This window comes from Zonotrichia leucophrys, chromosome 25, assembly GCF_028769735.1.
Source record: "Zonotrichia leucophrys gambelii isolate GWCS_2022_RI chromosome 25, RI_Zleu_2.0, whole genome shotgun sequence".
In the NCBI taxonomy this organism is placed as follows: domain Eukaryota; kingdom Metazoa; phylum Chordata; class Aves; order Passeriformes; family Passerellidae; genus Zonotrichia; species Zonotrichia leucophrys.
The window spans coordinates 811,835-825,282 of NC_088194.1; the positions used below are offsets into that span (position 1 = coordinate 811,835).

The 13,448-nt window shown below is 59.7% G+C and overlaps 1 protein-coding gene across 1 annotated transcript; it reads right to left on the reverse strand.

Annotated features, from left to right (window-relative positions):
- Positions 1-765: 765 nt before the first annotated feature.
- Positions 766-11,405, reverse strand: INSRR (insulin receptor related receptor). Its single transcript, XM_064732699.1, has 21 exons — positions 10,820-11,405; positions 9,200-9,512; positions 8,967-9,109; positions 8,686-8,830; positions 8,388-8,602; positions 8,192-8,318; positions 7,855-8,093; positions 7,600-7,767; positions 7,304-7,493; positions 7,137-7,178; positions 6,786-7,051; positions 6,551-6,687; positions 5,918-6,083; positions 4,659-4,767; positions 4,477-4,547; positions 3,105-3,334; positions 2,916-3,026; positions 2,650-2,809; positions 1,529-1,658; positions 1,320-1,454; positions 766-1,206 (listed from the first exon to the last, which is right to left on the reverse strand). Exons 1-21 carry the CDS (start codon positions 11,358-11,360, stop codon positions 936-938), a joined length of 3,909 nt encoding a protein of 1,302 aa, XP_064588769.1. The 5' UTR covers positions 11,361-11,405; the 3' UTR covers positions 766-935.
- Positions 11,406-13,448: the final 2,043 nt, after the last annotated feature.

Consider the following 13,448-nt stretch of genomic DNA (forward strand, 5'->3'; position numbering starts at 1 on the left):
CTCGAGGTGGGGCAGGACAGGACACGGTTCCCCATCCCCACCCGATCTTGTTTTGTCCCCGATCTCGCTGGGAAGCCCGTCGGGGGTGGCTCATCCCAGCGCTGAGTTCCGTACATTCTCAGCCCGCACCTTTCCCCCCAAGGCTCATCCCCACCAGCGGCACCCAGGGGACCCCGATTCCTTTGGGGTCACCTCCCGTGGGGCCCCACTGGACACCCCAGCACCCCCCCCCCGTCCCGGCAGAGCTGTTGCCACATCCTCCTAAATTCCACTGCTTTGACGTTTTTCTCTAGAAACGCCCCCGGTTTGGGCACCGCAGGGCAAAGCCACAGGACGCAGATAGGGCTGGGGGGGCGGTGGGGAGTGGGAAGCCCCTTGTTCCGCCCCCTCTGCGACCCCCCCAAACCAGGCAATGCCGCAGCTGAGCTTCATCCCCTTTATTCGAGCTCACATTAGGCAGTGATGCCCCTCCCGTGGGCCAGCATGGCCTCTGGGAAGAGACATCAGGGCAACCCCAGGCTTGTCTGAGTCCCGTGACTCAGTTTCCCCACTTAGGAAAGGCGTGGGGATCACAGGGGTTGCTGACCTGGGGAGCAGATTGATGGGGGACCCCAAATATCAAACCCTGCTACCCATTCCCATACCCACATTATCCCACCCCCCCCCCCAAAAAAAAAGGAAAAATGGGTGTTCTCCTCACAATAAGCAGCCCCCCACTCCCTCCCCCCGACTCGGAGCACCCCCAATTTATTTTCAGGGGGAAATGCATCCCACGGAGCATCCTTGACTTGCTGCCACCCTCCTCCCAAGGCACCCACGCCTCGGCTGGGCCCTTGGAAGCAATAAATAATGCAGGGGGGGGTCCCAGCAAGCGGGGGGTGGCTGGAGAAGGGTTTGGGATGCAGAGTCCAGCGGGGCCCGAGGACAGCCCGGGCTCAGAGCGGGGCTGTCCCGTTGGGGAGCTGCCCTGGGCTGCGGTCCCTGCGTGCGGGCAGGGGGGATGCAGGGAGCTCATCCTCCTCGGGGCACGGATCTATCTCGGTGCTGGAGGGCTCCCCCGAGCCGTGATGGCCGTTCTCGGCGCTGTAGAAGAAGGAGAGGGTGCGGAAAGCAGGCGCCATGTGGTCCTTGATGCGCTCCAGGAGCTGGACGAAGGAGGGGCGCTGGCGGGGGTTCTGCTGCCAGCACAGGCACATCAGCTCGTGGCTGCGGAGAGAGGGGGCACCCGCTGGCTTTGAGGGGCTCCCACAGCCCCCCCCAGCACGGCAGAGAGCAGGATTTGCCCTGCACAGCAGGATGGGGCTGTGCCCAGCACTCACAGCTCGTCGGGGCAGTTCTCAGGCCGCTCCAGGACGCCGTTGTCCATGACAAAGCGCAGCACCTGCTCGTTGGACATGCCCTGGTAGGGCTGCTCGGCCAGCGTGGCGATCTCCCACAGCACCACCCCGAAGGACCTGCCCGGAGCACCTCTGCTCAGCCTGGGGGTCCCCAAATCCCCCCCGGCTGTGCCCACCACCCCAGCACCCACCAGACGTCGGACTGGGTGTTGAAGATGCCGTCCTTGAGCGCCTCGGGGGACATCCAGCGCACGGGGAGCAGCCCCTTGCCCCCCTTGCGGTAATAATCCGTCTCATAGATATCCCGGGTCATGCCGAAATCTGGCGGAGGAGGAAGAGGAGGAGGAAGGAGACAGGGCTGGCACCGCCACTGCCCACCCACTGTTGCCCTTTGCTGACCCAGAGATGGGGCAACTGAGAGGTGTTTTAAAAACTTTGATTCTATTTTGGGTGAGACAATACAGATGTTATAATTCATGCCATCACAATCAGAAGCTAATGATTTCTTAATTACAATACACTCTAAGTGTTTCATGGCCTATCAGATTTAGGTACACCATGCTGTAAATGCCTTACAGCTAATCATCTAAAATTACTCTTTGTGGGTCCTGCTACAATGCATCTTTCATAATTTTATTTCTCTAAAGTATCTAGTCTTTTTTGTAAGGCTATCTTTTGAAACTTGTTTCTAGTTCAATATTTCTCTCAACAATATCTGTCTTATTCCATGGTATTTCTAGGTTACTATTTTATCTTATCTCAAGATTTGTATAGAGATACATACAATGTGAGTCTTCTCACAGAATTCATAGAATCACTGGGTTGGAAGAGACCTTCAAGATCATTGAGTCCAACCCAGCCCCAACATCTCAACTAAACCCTGGCACCCAGTGCCACATCCAGGTTTGCTTTAAACACATTCAGGGATGGGGACTCCACCACCTCCCTGGGCAGCCATTCCAGAACTTTATCACTCTTTATGTGAGAAACTTTTTCCTGATATCCAATCCTTGGTGAAGTTTAAGGCTGTGTCCTCTGGTTCTGTCAGTTCCTGGAGGAAGACACCAACCCCACCTGACTACAACCATTTTTCAAGAAGTTGAAGAGAGTCATGAGGTCACCCCTGAGTCTTTTCTCCAGGCTAAACACCCCCAGCTCCCTCAGTGGTTCCTCACAGTGTTGTGTTCCCAGCCCCTCTCCAGCCTCATTGCCTCTTCTGGTCTCACTCAAGCATCCCAACACCCTTCCCAAATTGAGGGGCCCAGAACTGGACACAAAATTTGAGAATTTTCTGCCCATTTCCAACACCCACCTCCAATCTTGACGGTGAAGTCCTCGGACACCATGCAGTTGCGGGCAGCCAGGTCCCGGTGCACGAACTTGTTGGCGCTGAGGTAGGCCATGCCATCAGCGATCTCCCCCGCCATCTGGATCATGTCCTTCAGCGACGGTGGAGGCAGCCCGGGGTTGTTCTGCACCGTGCACACACTCAGGGATGGAGCAGGGGCACGCCAGGACCCCCCTGGATACAGGGTGAGTGTCCTTCATCATTGTCCTGGCATCCAACCAGCTCCTCACCTCGGCTTCGGGCCTGAGTGAGCGCAGGTAGCTCTTCAGGTCACCACGTGTCATCAGCTCCATGATGACCAAAGCTGGCTGGCCCTGGGATACCACGCCAAGCAGACGGACCTGCAGAGACAAAGAGGGCTGGCGTGTCAGTGGCCAGACCCTCTGTGTGCCCTCCCTCCCCCTCAGCTGCCCACCTACCACGTGGTGGCACTTGAAGGCTTTCATGACGGAGGCCTCGTTGAGGAACTCGATGCGCTCCCGCATGGTGGCCAGCTCGTTGACTGTCTTCAGGGCCACCTTGGTCTCCTCTCCCTCCGTGACCAGCCCCAGCGCCACCCCCTCATACACCATCCCAAAGGAGCCCTGTCCCAGCTCCCGGATCACTGTGATCTTCTCCCGGGACACCTCCCACTCATCAGGCATGTACACTGTGGGGGGAGTGGGGATCGCCCCGTCCCCATCGCTGTGACTGACCCCATCTCATCCCCATCCTCATCTCCATGTCATCACCATCCTAGTCCCTGTCCCCATTCCCATCTCCATCCCATTCTCATCCTTGTCTCCATCCTCATCCTCCCCTTTCTCATTCCCATCTCCAGATCATCACCATCCTCCTCCCTGTCCCCATCCCCCTGCCATTCCCTTTCCCATTTCCATTCCCACCTCCATCCCATCATCTCCACCCCACCACCATCTTCCTCCCTGTCCCCATTCCCATCTTGATTTTCATCCCATTCTCATTCCCATTCCCATTCCATCACCATCCTCCTCTCTGTCCCCATCCCCCTGCCATTCTATTTCCCATTTCGCTCTTCATCTCCATCCCATCATCTCCATTCCATCACCATCACCATCCTCCCTGTCCCCATCCCATTACCATTCCCACCTCCATTCCCATCTTGATCTTCATCCCATTCTCATTCCCATCTCTTTCCAACACCATCCTCTCCTGTCCACTACCTGTCATTTCATTCCATTTCCATCCCATAATTTCCATTCCATGACCTCCTCCCTGTCCCCATCCCCCTGCCATTCCCATTCCATTCCATTCCATCCCATTCCATTCCCATTCCCATTCCATTCCCCTTCATCTCCATCCATCATCTCCATTCCATCACATCACCATCCTCCCTGTCCCCATCCTCATCCCATTACCATTCCTACCTCCATTCCCATCTTGATCTTCATCCAATTCTCATTCCCATCTCCATCCCATCACCATCCTCCTCCATGCTTGTCCCCCTGCCATTCCCATTCCCATTCCCATTCCCATTCCCACCTCCATCCCATCATCTTCATTCCATCACCATTCTCCTCCCATTCCCACCTCCATCCTATCCCCATCCCCATCTTGATCTTCATCCCATTCTCATTCCATCCCATTCACATCCCCACCTCTATTCCCACCTCCATTCCCCTCATCTCTATCTCCATCCCCTCCCCTCCACATACTCCATCCCATCCCAATCTCACCCCATCCCATCCCCATCCCCTTCAGCGTGACCCCAGCACAGAAAGGGCTCGGTGGCCCTTTGGGGTGGCCCCTGCCTGTCCCCATGTCCCCACGTACTGTCCGAGGCGCTGAAGTACTCGGGGTTGACGGAGGCGTAGAGCGTCCCGCTGGGGTACCCATCGTGGTTCCTGCCAGGGGTGGGCAGTGCTCGGAGCTGCTGCCTCCCCCCAGCCCTGCCCAGGCCTGGTTTGGCCAGACCCCACCCCAGCCCAGCCCCGGGAGGGCAGGGGGGTCGTTACCTCTTCTTGTTGTAGAAGAAGACAAAGACGGCCAGGCAGGAGATGAGCACCATGAGCACCACGGGCGTGACGGTGAGCAGCACGTAGAAGCTGCTGGACTCTTCCTCGGCTGCCGGGAGCAGGTGCCCATGGATCAGGGTCCCCAGCTCACATGGGACACCCGTCCCACCACCAGGATGGAGAGGGGGAGCCTCCAACTCCCCAGACCAGCAGCACCCTCTGATCCCTGCCCCAGAACATCCCTCAACCCTTTTGTCCCAGTGTCCAACTCCCCAATCTCCCAAGTTCCTCAACCCAGCAGCATCCTTGGATGAAGGATGGGAAGAAGACCAGCCTGGCTGAGCAGAGGGTTTTGGCTGGAACTCAGGGAGAAAGGAGAGGCTCTGATCTTTGGAAGAGGGGGTAGGAAGTTCAGGAGGATCTGAGGGAGCTCAGGACAAGAATGAAAATTAGAAGGGCCAAAACCCAACTAGAACTGAATCTGCCATAAGAGACAATAAAAAATGTTTTTATAAATCCATTAGTACCCAAGGGAGAGCTGAGAAGAAAGTGAGTGCTGGGCACTGCTGAGGGACCTCAAATCCTGGGGACAGTTTTGGACCCCACATGACGAGAAAGAGGGGCTGGAATGTGACCAGAGAAGGATCAGAACTGGGGAGGGGTCTGGAGCACCAGGAGCACCTGAGGGGGTGGGAGGGCTCATCCTGGAGAAAAGGAGGCTCAGGGGGGACCTTGTGGCTCTGCACAACTCCTGACAGGAGGGGACAACCAGGAGGGTCAGGCTCTGCTCCCAGGGAACAGGGACAGGAGCAGAGGAAGTGGCCTCAGGTTGTGCCAGGGGAGATTCAGATTGGATGTGGGGGAAAACTGGAAAGAATCGGAGCAGGCTGCCCAGGGCACTGGTGAAGTTTTTGTCCCTGAGGGGATTTAACAGAGGTGTGGATGTGGCACTTGGGGACACCAGTTAGAGACAGCCTTGGCAGTGCTGAGGGAACATTTGGACTTGGAGGCCTTTCCCAACCCAAACAATTCTGTGACTCTGTGATGCTGCAGTGTCTCAGGCCAGGATCATCCCTCAACCCCTCAGCTTCCCAGTCCAGCAACAACAACTCCCACCTCCAGCAGCATCCCCTGACCCCACACATCCATCCCAGCAGCACAGCCCAATTCCCCAGTGAGCCCCAGCTCCCCGACCCCACAGCTGCTCCCTCCCTGCCCGCCAAGGTCCCTGCTGATGTCCCCCTGTCCCCTGCAGGTACCTGGCCCCAGGATGTAAAACTTGACCAGCCCTGTCCAGGAGCCGTTGCCAGCCAGCGAGGTGGCCCTGACCTTGGCTGAGTAATTCCCTGGCTGGAGCAGAGCCAGGTGGACACCCCCATACTTGGAGTAGCGGTGGCGTGAGACGCAGACAACGGTGGTGACCTCCTGGAGGGGACAACAGGGGGGTGGCAAAGGGGATTGATCGCCCCCCCAGCCATGTGTAAGGCTTGGGAGAGGGATGGGATGGGATGGGATGGGATGGGATGGGATGGGATGGGATGGGATGGGATGGGATGGGATGAGATGGGATGGGATGGGATGGGATGGGATGGGATGGGATGGGATGGGATGGGATGGGATGGGATGGAGATGATGGAGATGATGGAGATGATGGAGATGGTGGAGATGGAGATGGAGATGGAGATGGGGATGGGGATGGGATGGGATGGGATGGGATGGGATGGGATGGGATGGGATGGGATGGGATGGGATGGGATGGGATGGGATGGGATGGGATGGGATGGCACGGCACGGCATGTCATGGTGAGGCGTGGCATGTCATGGCGTGGGTGCTGTGCCCCTATAACCAGACCTGGCAGGGCTGGGCAGGGGATGCCACAGGGAGTTCTTACCTCAGTCTCCCGGCTGTACTTGATCTCATACTTGAGGATGAGCCCGTTGGGGTTCCTGGGCTCCTCCCAGCGCAGCAGGACACTGTTCTTACCAGCCGGCTCCCATGTGACGTTGCCAGGAATGTTGTCAGCTTGCACTGCAGAGAGGCACAGAAGGAATCAGCTGCTGGGGGAACTCCCTGGACCCCAACCCCATCTCAACAACACCCCAGCATGGCCAGGGCTGGGCACGCACGCTCGGGCATGGTCCTGGCGAAGACGAAGGTGGCGGCGCTGCAGCCCACGGTGTGCGCGGCGTGGTTGCAGGCGTGGATGTCAATGCGGTACTCGGTGAAGTGGCGCAGCCGCGACAGCACCGCCCGGTCTCGCACCACCTTGTCCTCAAAGATCTGGAAGTCAGGCTTGGGCTCGCCTCTGGGGCGGCTCGGGGCCAGCGGCTCTGCTGAGGAGGTGTTGGCTGCAGGTGTGACGGCCACCACGTCCCTGCGCTGCTTTGGGGTCCTGCAGGGACAGGATGTGGTGGGGAGTTGAAGCCCTGAGGTTGTCCCCCAAAATTGGTCAGGGGAGGGGAGAACCCCCAGCTCACCTCTGTGGGTTCTTATTGATGGATGTCACCTTCCAGGGTGGCCTGAGACAGCGGGAAATCAGTTAAAGGGTCTGCCAGGAGCAGCCACTGGACACCCCCCACCCAGGCAAACCCACGCACCCAGCTTCAGGGAGCCCCCCAAAGCAGGGAACCCCCCCAGATGGCACCTGGGGATGGTGATGGAATTGTGGAGGAAGTTCTCAAACTTCTTCTGGAAGGACTCGGCCTCGCCCTCCATGCGCAGCTGCCCGTCAGTGGGGCGGCAGGGGCAGCACCTCTCCTCCGCATCCTGCTCCCCCTCGGGGCCGTCCCCAAACCCGAAACGCGTGTCTGCGCTGCTGGTGGGCAGCTTCAGGCCTGTGGGCAGCAACGGGCAGGGCTGGCAGAGCCTGGTTCAGTGGCACCACCCTCGTTCTGCCAGTGTCCTCGGCTGCTGTGCTGCCCCTGGCCAGCCTGGCCTCACCTTTGTGGCAGTAGTCGTTGATGTAGAGCTCCATGTCCTCGGCCAGCTGCTGCCACAGCACCAGGTAGTAGATGATGTTGCCGTTGCGTTGCGTGGGCGGCTTCCAACGCACCACGATGTGGGAGGAAGAGTTGGACATGGAGATGACATCCCGGGGCACCGTCGGGGCTGGGATGACACAGGGGTGGTCAGTTTTTCCTGTAGGGGTTGGGGGTGCCCACTATGGGCATCGCCAGCCCCGTGCCAGCCCCTTACCCGCCGGCATGGTGCGGATGTAAACCACCTCGCTCTGGGCCCCGTAGTTGCGCCCTTCCTCGGCCGTGGTGAGGGTGATGGCGCGCACGAAGATGGCGTACTGGGTCCAGGGACGGAGGTTGAGCAGCGTCACCCCTGGCTCCTGCTCGCTGCTCAGTGGCAGATCCACGTCCAGCACATTCCAGCTCTGGGCCCCGCAGGCGTCCTGCCCCACGTACTCCGACACGTTCTGGAAGGGTCTGTCCCACACCGGGCATCAGGGAGGGTCCAGCAGGGACAGAGGACACCACAAGGGCATTCCCAAGCGCTCCACCACGGGGACAAGAGGAGCACTTACGACTCCTTGTAGTAGACGATGAAGCTGAGGAGGTCCCGGTACTCGGGGGGCCGGTACCGCTCCCACTTGAGGAAGATGCGGTCGGACTCGGTGACATTGGAGATGAAGCGCAGGGTCTGGGTCTTGCCTGTGGGGAGGAGGCAGGGCTCAGGCAGAGGCTCGTGGCACTGCTGCTTGTCCCCATCCCCGTACTCACAGGACGCCCTGTCCCCATTGGTGCGGGGGTTGATCTCCGCCTTGTTCTGCCGGCCCTTGGTGCCCGTCACCTCCTCCATGCGATAGATCTCAGCCAGGCACAGCTTGGGGTTGAATGCAAAGTACATCTTGCCCACGGGGATGGAGAGGATGTGGTGGCTCCAGTCCCAGAGCTGCTGCAGGTTCTGGTTGTCCAGGACGTACAGGGTGTAATTCCTGGCGGAGGAGATATGGGTGGAGGCAGTGGGCAAGGGCACCTTCAGGGCCACAGTTACCCCCCAAACCCACACCATCCTCACCCATCCACCATGGAGTCACCACGGATCAGTTTTAGGTTCTTGAAGAAGGACAAGGAGACGAGGGCGAAGGAGTGTTTGATCTTCAGGAAGCCCGTGATGGTCTCAATGAGCCCCAGACTGCTCTGCAGCTCCGAGGCCAGGTTATCTGGGAATGACACACTGTGTGAGCTCAGGGAGAGGAGCACCTCCCCATTAACTCACCCTGCAAGGCAGTACACCCCCTGCCCTCCCCAGCATCTCCCACCCGGGGTGGGTCTGGCAGGGCCAGCTCTGGCACTCACAGCCCCGGCGGATGTTGAGGATGAGGTTGCCCTCGATGAGGGTGCAGCCCCCCAGCTCCTGCGCCGCCTGCATCGAGTCGATGGTCTTGGTGCCCACCTTGCACTCCTTGGGACACAGCCCCTCGCACTTGTGGCAGAACATGCTGCGGGCAGGGCGATAGGGACGGGACAGGACATGAACCATCCAGCGTGCCACCACCCTGCCCATGCCAGGGCACCGGGGACACCCCCACCTGCTCTCGTTCCTGGTGTAGCCCGAGGGACACTCGGACAGGCACTGCCGCTGGTGGATGACGAACTTGGAGGCGTCGCGGGGGTCATGGGAGACCTTGCGCAGGCTGGCGCAGTACTCGGCCGTGACGCAGCGCCAGCCCTCGTACTCGTAGGTGCGGGGCGGGCATGAGGGCAGGCAGTGCCCGTTGAAGTGGAAGTGGCGGCAGGCGACGCAGGCCCGGCGGTCGTGGGGGCGGCCGCAGCCCCCCAGGCACTCGGGGTGGCAGCACTCGCCCGCTGCCGTGCACGCTGAGCCCGCCCCGCATGGGCACACTGAGAGGGGAGATGGGCATGTGGGCATGGGGAATGGGCTGCAGGGATTGGGGATGGGGGGAGAGGAGAGAGGGGGAAGGGGTTGGGGGGCTGGTGGCATCCTCTAGGGATGGGGGAAAACAGGAGTCAGGGTTGCGTGGAGAGATGGAGGGAGGGAGGGATGGATGGATGGATGGATGGATGGATGGATGGATGGATGGATGGATGGATGATGGATGGATGGATGGATGGATGGATGGATGGATGGATGGATGGATGGATGGAGCGATGGATGGTGGGATGAAGGGATGCAGGGAGGGATGGATTTTGTGATGGAGGAATGCAGGGATAGAGGGAGGAAGGGATGGTGGGATGAAGTGATATAGGGAAGAATGTGGGGATGTGGGGATGGATTTGGTGATGGAGGAATGCAGAGTTGGAGGGAAGAATGAAGGGGTGCAGGGAGGGATGTGGAGATGGATTTAGTTAAGGAGGAATGTGGGGATGAAGGGAGGGAGGGAGGGAGGGACGTGGGAATGGATGTAGTGATGGATGAATGCAGGGAGGGAAGGATGGTGATGGAGGAATGCAGGGACAGAGGGAGGGATGGTGGGATGCAGGGAGGAATATGATGAAGGGATGAAGGGATGGATGGTGGGATGAAGGGAAGAATGTGATGCAAGGACAGAAGGAAGGATGAAGGGACAGAAGGAGGGATGCTGGGATGTGAGGATGCAAGAATGGAGGGAGCAAGGGAAGGATACAGAGATACAGGGAGGTAGGGATGGGTTGATGGAGGAATGGATGAAGGCATGGCAGCACTGATGGAAGGGTGCCCAGAGGGATGGAGGAATGGATGGACAGAGAGCCATGTGATGAGTGAGGCTGGCCGGGCAGGTGGGCTGATGGGTGGATGAGGGGCTGCATGGAGGGACAGCAGGACAGACAGATGGACAAGGTGGGGCTCAGCCCATGCTGAACCCCCTCTGCCCAGTGCAGCCAGGCCAGGCCCAGAGCTGAGCTTGCAGCCCAGATAAGGATCTGTGTTTATAGTACATATTTCATTACCAGCTCTCCTGTTTACAGAAAACGAGCTCAGGAGGGGCCTGTATTTACCTCAGCGCTGGGAAAACACAGCAGCAAGGAGCTGGCCTCGCCTCGGAGGATGATACAGCACGGATCTGGTTACCCCACCGTGCTGCCTGCACAGCACACTCCCGGCAGCAGAGGAGCCACAACCACACCACCAGCACCCTCCCAGTTTACCCCACAAACCAACACAATCCCAGAAAATCAGCACAACCAGACCCCGTGGCAGTGCCACCCACCTTTCTGGCAGTAGCTGGAGGTCCAGCAGCGATAATCCAGCTGTCCATTAACACTGGTCTGCACGCATGGCTTCTCCACATCCAGGATGCCCGGGCAGACATCAGCACACTCTTCAGCCAACTTATTGCCCACGATGTAGGTGCTGTCCCCGCCGTCGGGCAGCAGCAGCCCCCAGTCGATGGTGGAGAGGTGGCAGAGCTCCTGGTTGCGCTCGATGCGCACCGAGCCGCGCAGGATGTGGCCCAGGCTGTGCAGCCCCACGTCCCGCAGGTGCGGCATCTCGAAGATGACCAAGGCGTAGCTGAAGAAGAGGTTGGTGCCGCGGATGACCGAGAGGTTGGGGAAGAGATCCCGCAGGCTCTCCAGCCCGTAGACGCGGAACAGGAGCAGGTACTCCGTGACCATCAGCAGCCGGGGGAAGCTGAGCCCACGGAAGTCCTCGGCGCCCGTGGTGAACATCAGCAGGATCTGCAGGTTGCCCTCGATGATGGAGCAGTTCTCCAGCTTCCGCAGCTGGGACACGTCGTGGCGGATGTCCATGCTGCCGCAGACTGCGGTGGCGAGAGGGGGGACCCCGTGGGTGGCAGCAGGGATGGGACAGATCCCCCACTCCCACACCACCACACCCCCAAACCCCCACCCATGGATCCCCCAGGGGATGCTCAAGGCGGGTTTAATATCCTGGTGCTGCCTGTCAAGCGTGGCTGGAATTGGAGATGTGAGCGGCTCTGGCAGCAGCCGCTCTCCAGGGCATGGCACGTCTGTCAGCAGTGATGCTAACGAGGCCTGGCAGGCTGCCCTGCCCCTTGTCAGCCCCACAATCACGTCCCAGCCCTGGGGAAGCTGTCTGGGGGTGCAGATGGCTTTTGTCCTTTCCCAAGTTGCTGGGTGCTCATGGATGTCCCCACTCATGGTTATCCAGTGAGTGGCAGCTGCAGCAAGGTTGTCCCCATTAACTCCCCCTCGTGCCCAGAGAGGTAATGGGGCACACAAGGCTACCACAGGTGTCCATGTGGCACTGCTCCAGCCCCAAATTGGCTGTCCTGGGGCTTTTCCATCCAGAAATGGAGCCCCAGCACCTCCTGCTTCCTGATCCTGACAGGGATGCAAGAGCCAGGCCAAGCACAGAGCTTCCCATAGACATCATCCCCAGCCAGAAACCAGGGCCAGGTCCTGGAAGGGATCAGGTGCGTGGTTCACCCCCCATCTGCCTGCTGCCAGCTCAGGCTCATGGCCATGTCCTTGTGACTTCATGCCCAGTGGTGATTTTCCCCTTTTGGTGTCCCCAAGAACTGTGGGTACCATAACCCCATGGGCACCATGACCCCATGGGCACCGTGGCTCTGGCAGCTGCTCGTAGCCCCTCACCCCATGTTCAGCCCCTCACTGCCAGCCATGTCCCCTCTCTCTGAGGACAGGAGGGTCCCTCTGTCCCCCTGCAGCACTGACCCCCAGTGCCACCATCACCTCCCTGACCCTGCAAAGTCCCCCTAAAAAGCGAGGGGGTCCCTTGGGAGCACAGACAGAGGGTAGGGGTCCCAGTGGGAGCAGGCACAGCACCCTGTGTCCCTTGGGTGCTTCATCCTCTTCCTCCATCGCTCCCACAGCCCCTCGGTGACTGGGGAAACTGAGGCACGGGTGGCAGGCAGAGGGGAAGGCAGGACAAACAACAGACCCTCCTTGTACCCCCTGTTGTGGCCATGACACCCAGGACCCACGGCTGCCCCCTCCCCAACCTTTCCCACCCCAGCAGCTGCACAGGGAGCTGCGACAATTCCCCACATCCCATCTCCAGCCAAGCCCCCCACTCCACTCCCCTCATCCCACCCCAGCTGTAGGGAGCTCCCACTCTTTGCCCCTCCTGCCCAAAACGGGGATTCTGCATCATTGTGGGGCAAACCCAAACAGGGAACACCCCAAAAACTTTGCCTAGGGGTTTATCCCTTCCAGACCCCCAAACACAGGCAATCCCCACCCCAAAACCCCCCACCAAAAGCACTCACTTTCGGAGGGCGCCCACACGGGGGGCACCGGGAGGTGGCCAAGGAGCAGCAGCATCACCCCCAGCCTCGGGGCACGCAGCGCCCCCGGCCCCATCCTCGAACGGGCCCGTCCCGGTCCCACCTCGGGCTCTGCCGTGTCCGTGTCCGGTGCCCGGGGAGCGCCGGGATAGGGGGGGGAGCCCTGCCCGGAGCCTGCGGCCCCTTCACTTTTGTTTTCGGCTGCCGCACACAAAATATTTAGCCTGACAACTGTCAGGGCCAGGGCCAGGGCATGTTTGGGAAATAGAGAAGGGGGGGAAAAAAAACAGCGCGCCCCCCCCGCGCCCGAGTGGGTGGGAAGGAAGAGCTGCCTCGTGCCTCAGTTTCCCCAGCCGGAGCGGGAGGTTCCGAGTGGTTCTGGCAGGGCGGGGGGACACCGGGAAAGCAGCCAGAAACTCATGGAATAGCACAGAAGGGACAATTTAAGGGTCACTGTGCCTGGCAGGGTGAATCGGGGGTGCCAGGAGACTTTTGGGGTCCCCACAGAAGAGCAGCCCCGCAGTAAGAGAGGAAGATGCGGGCACTCAGCACCTGCCTGGCTGTGACGAGCAGCCCTCAAGGGGAAGGAGAAGCAGGACAAGAGGAG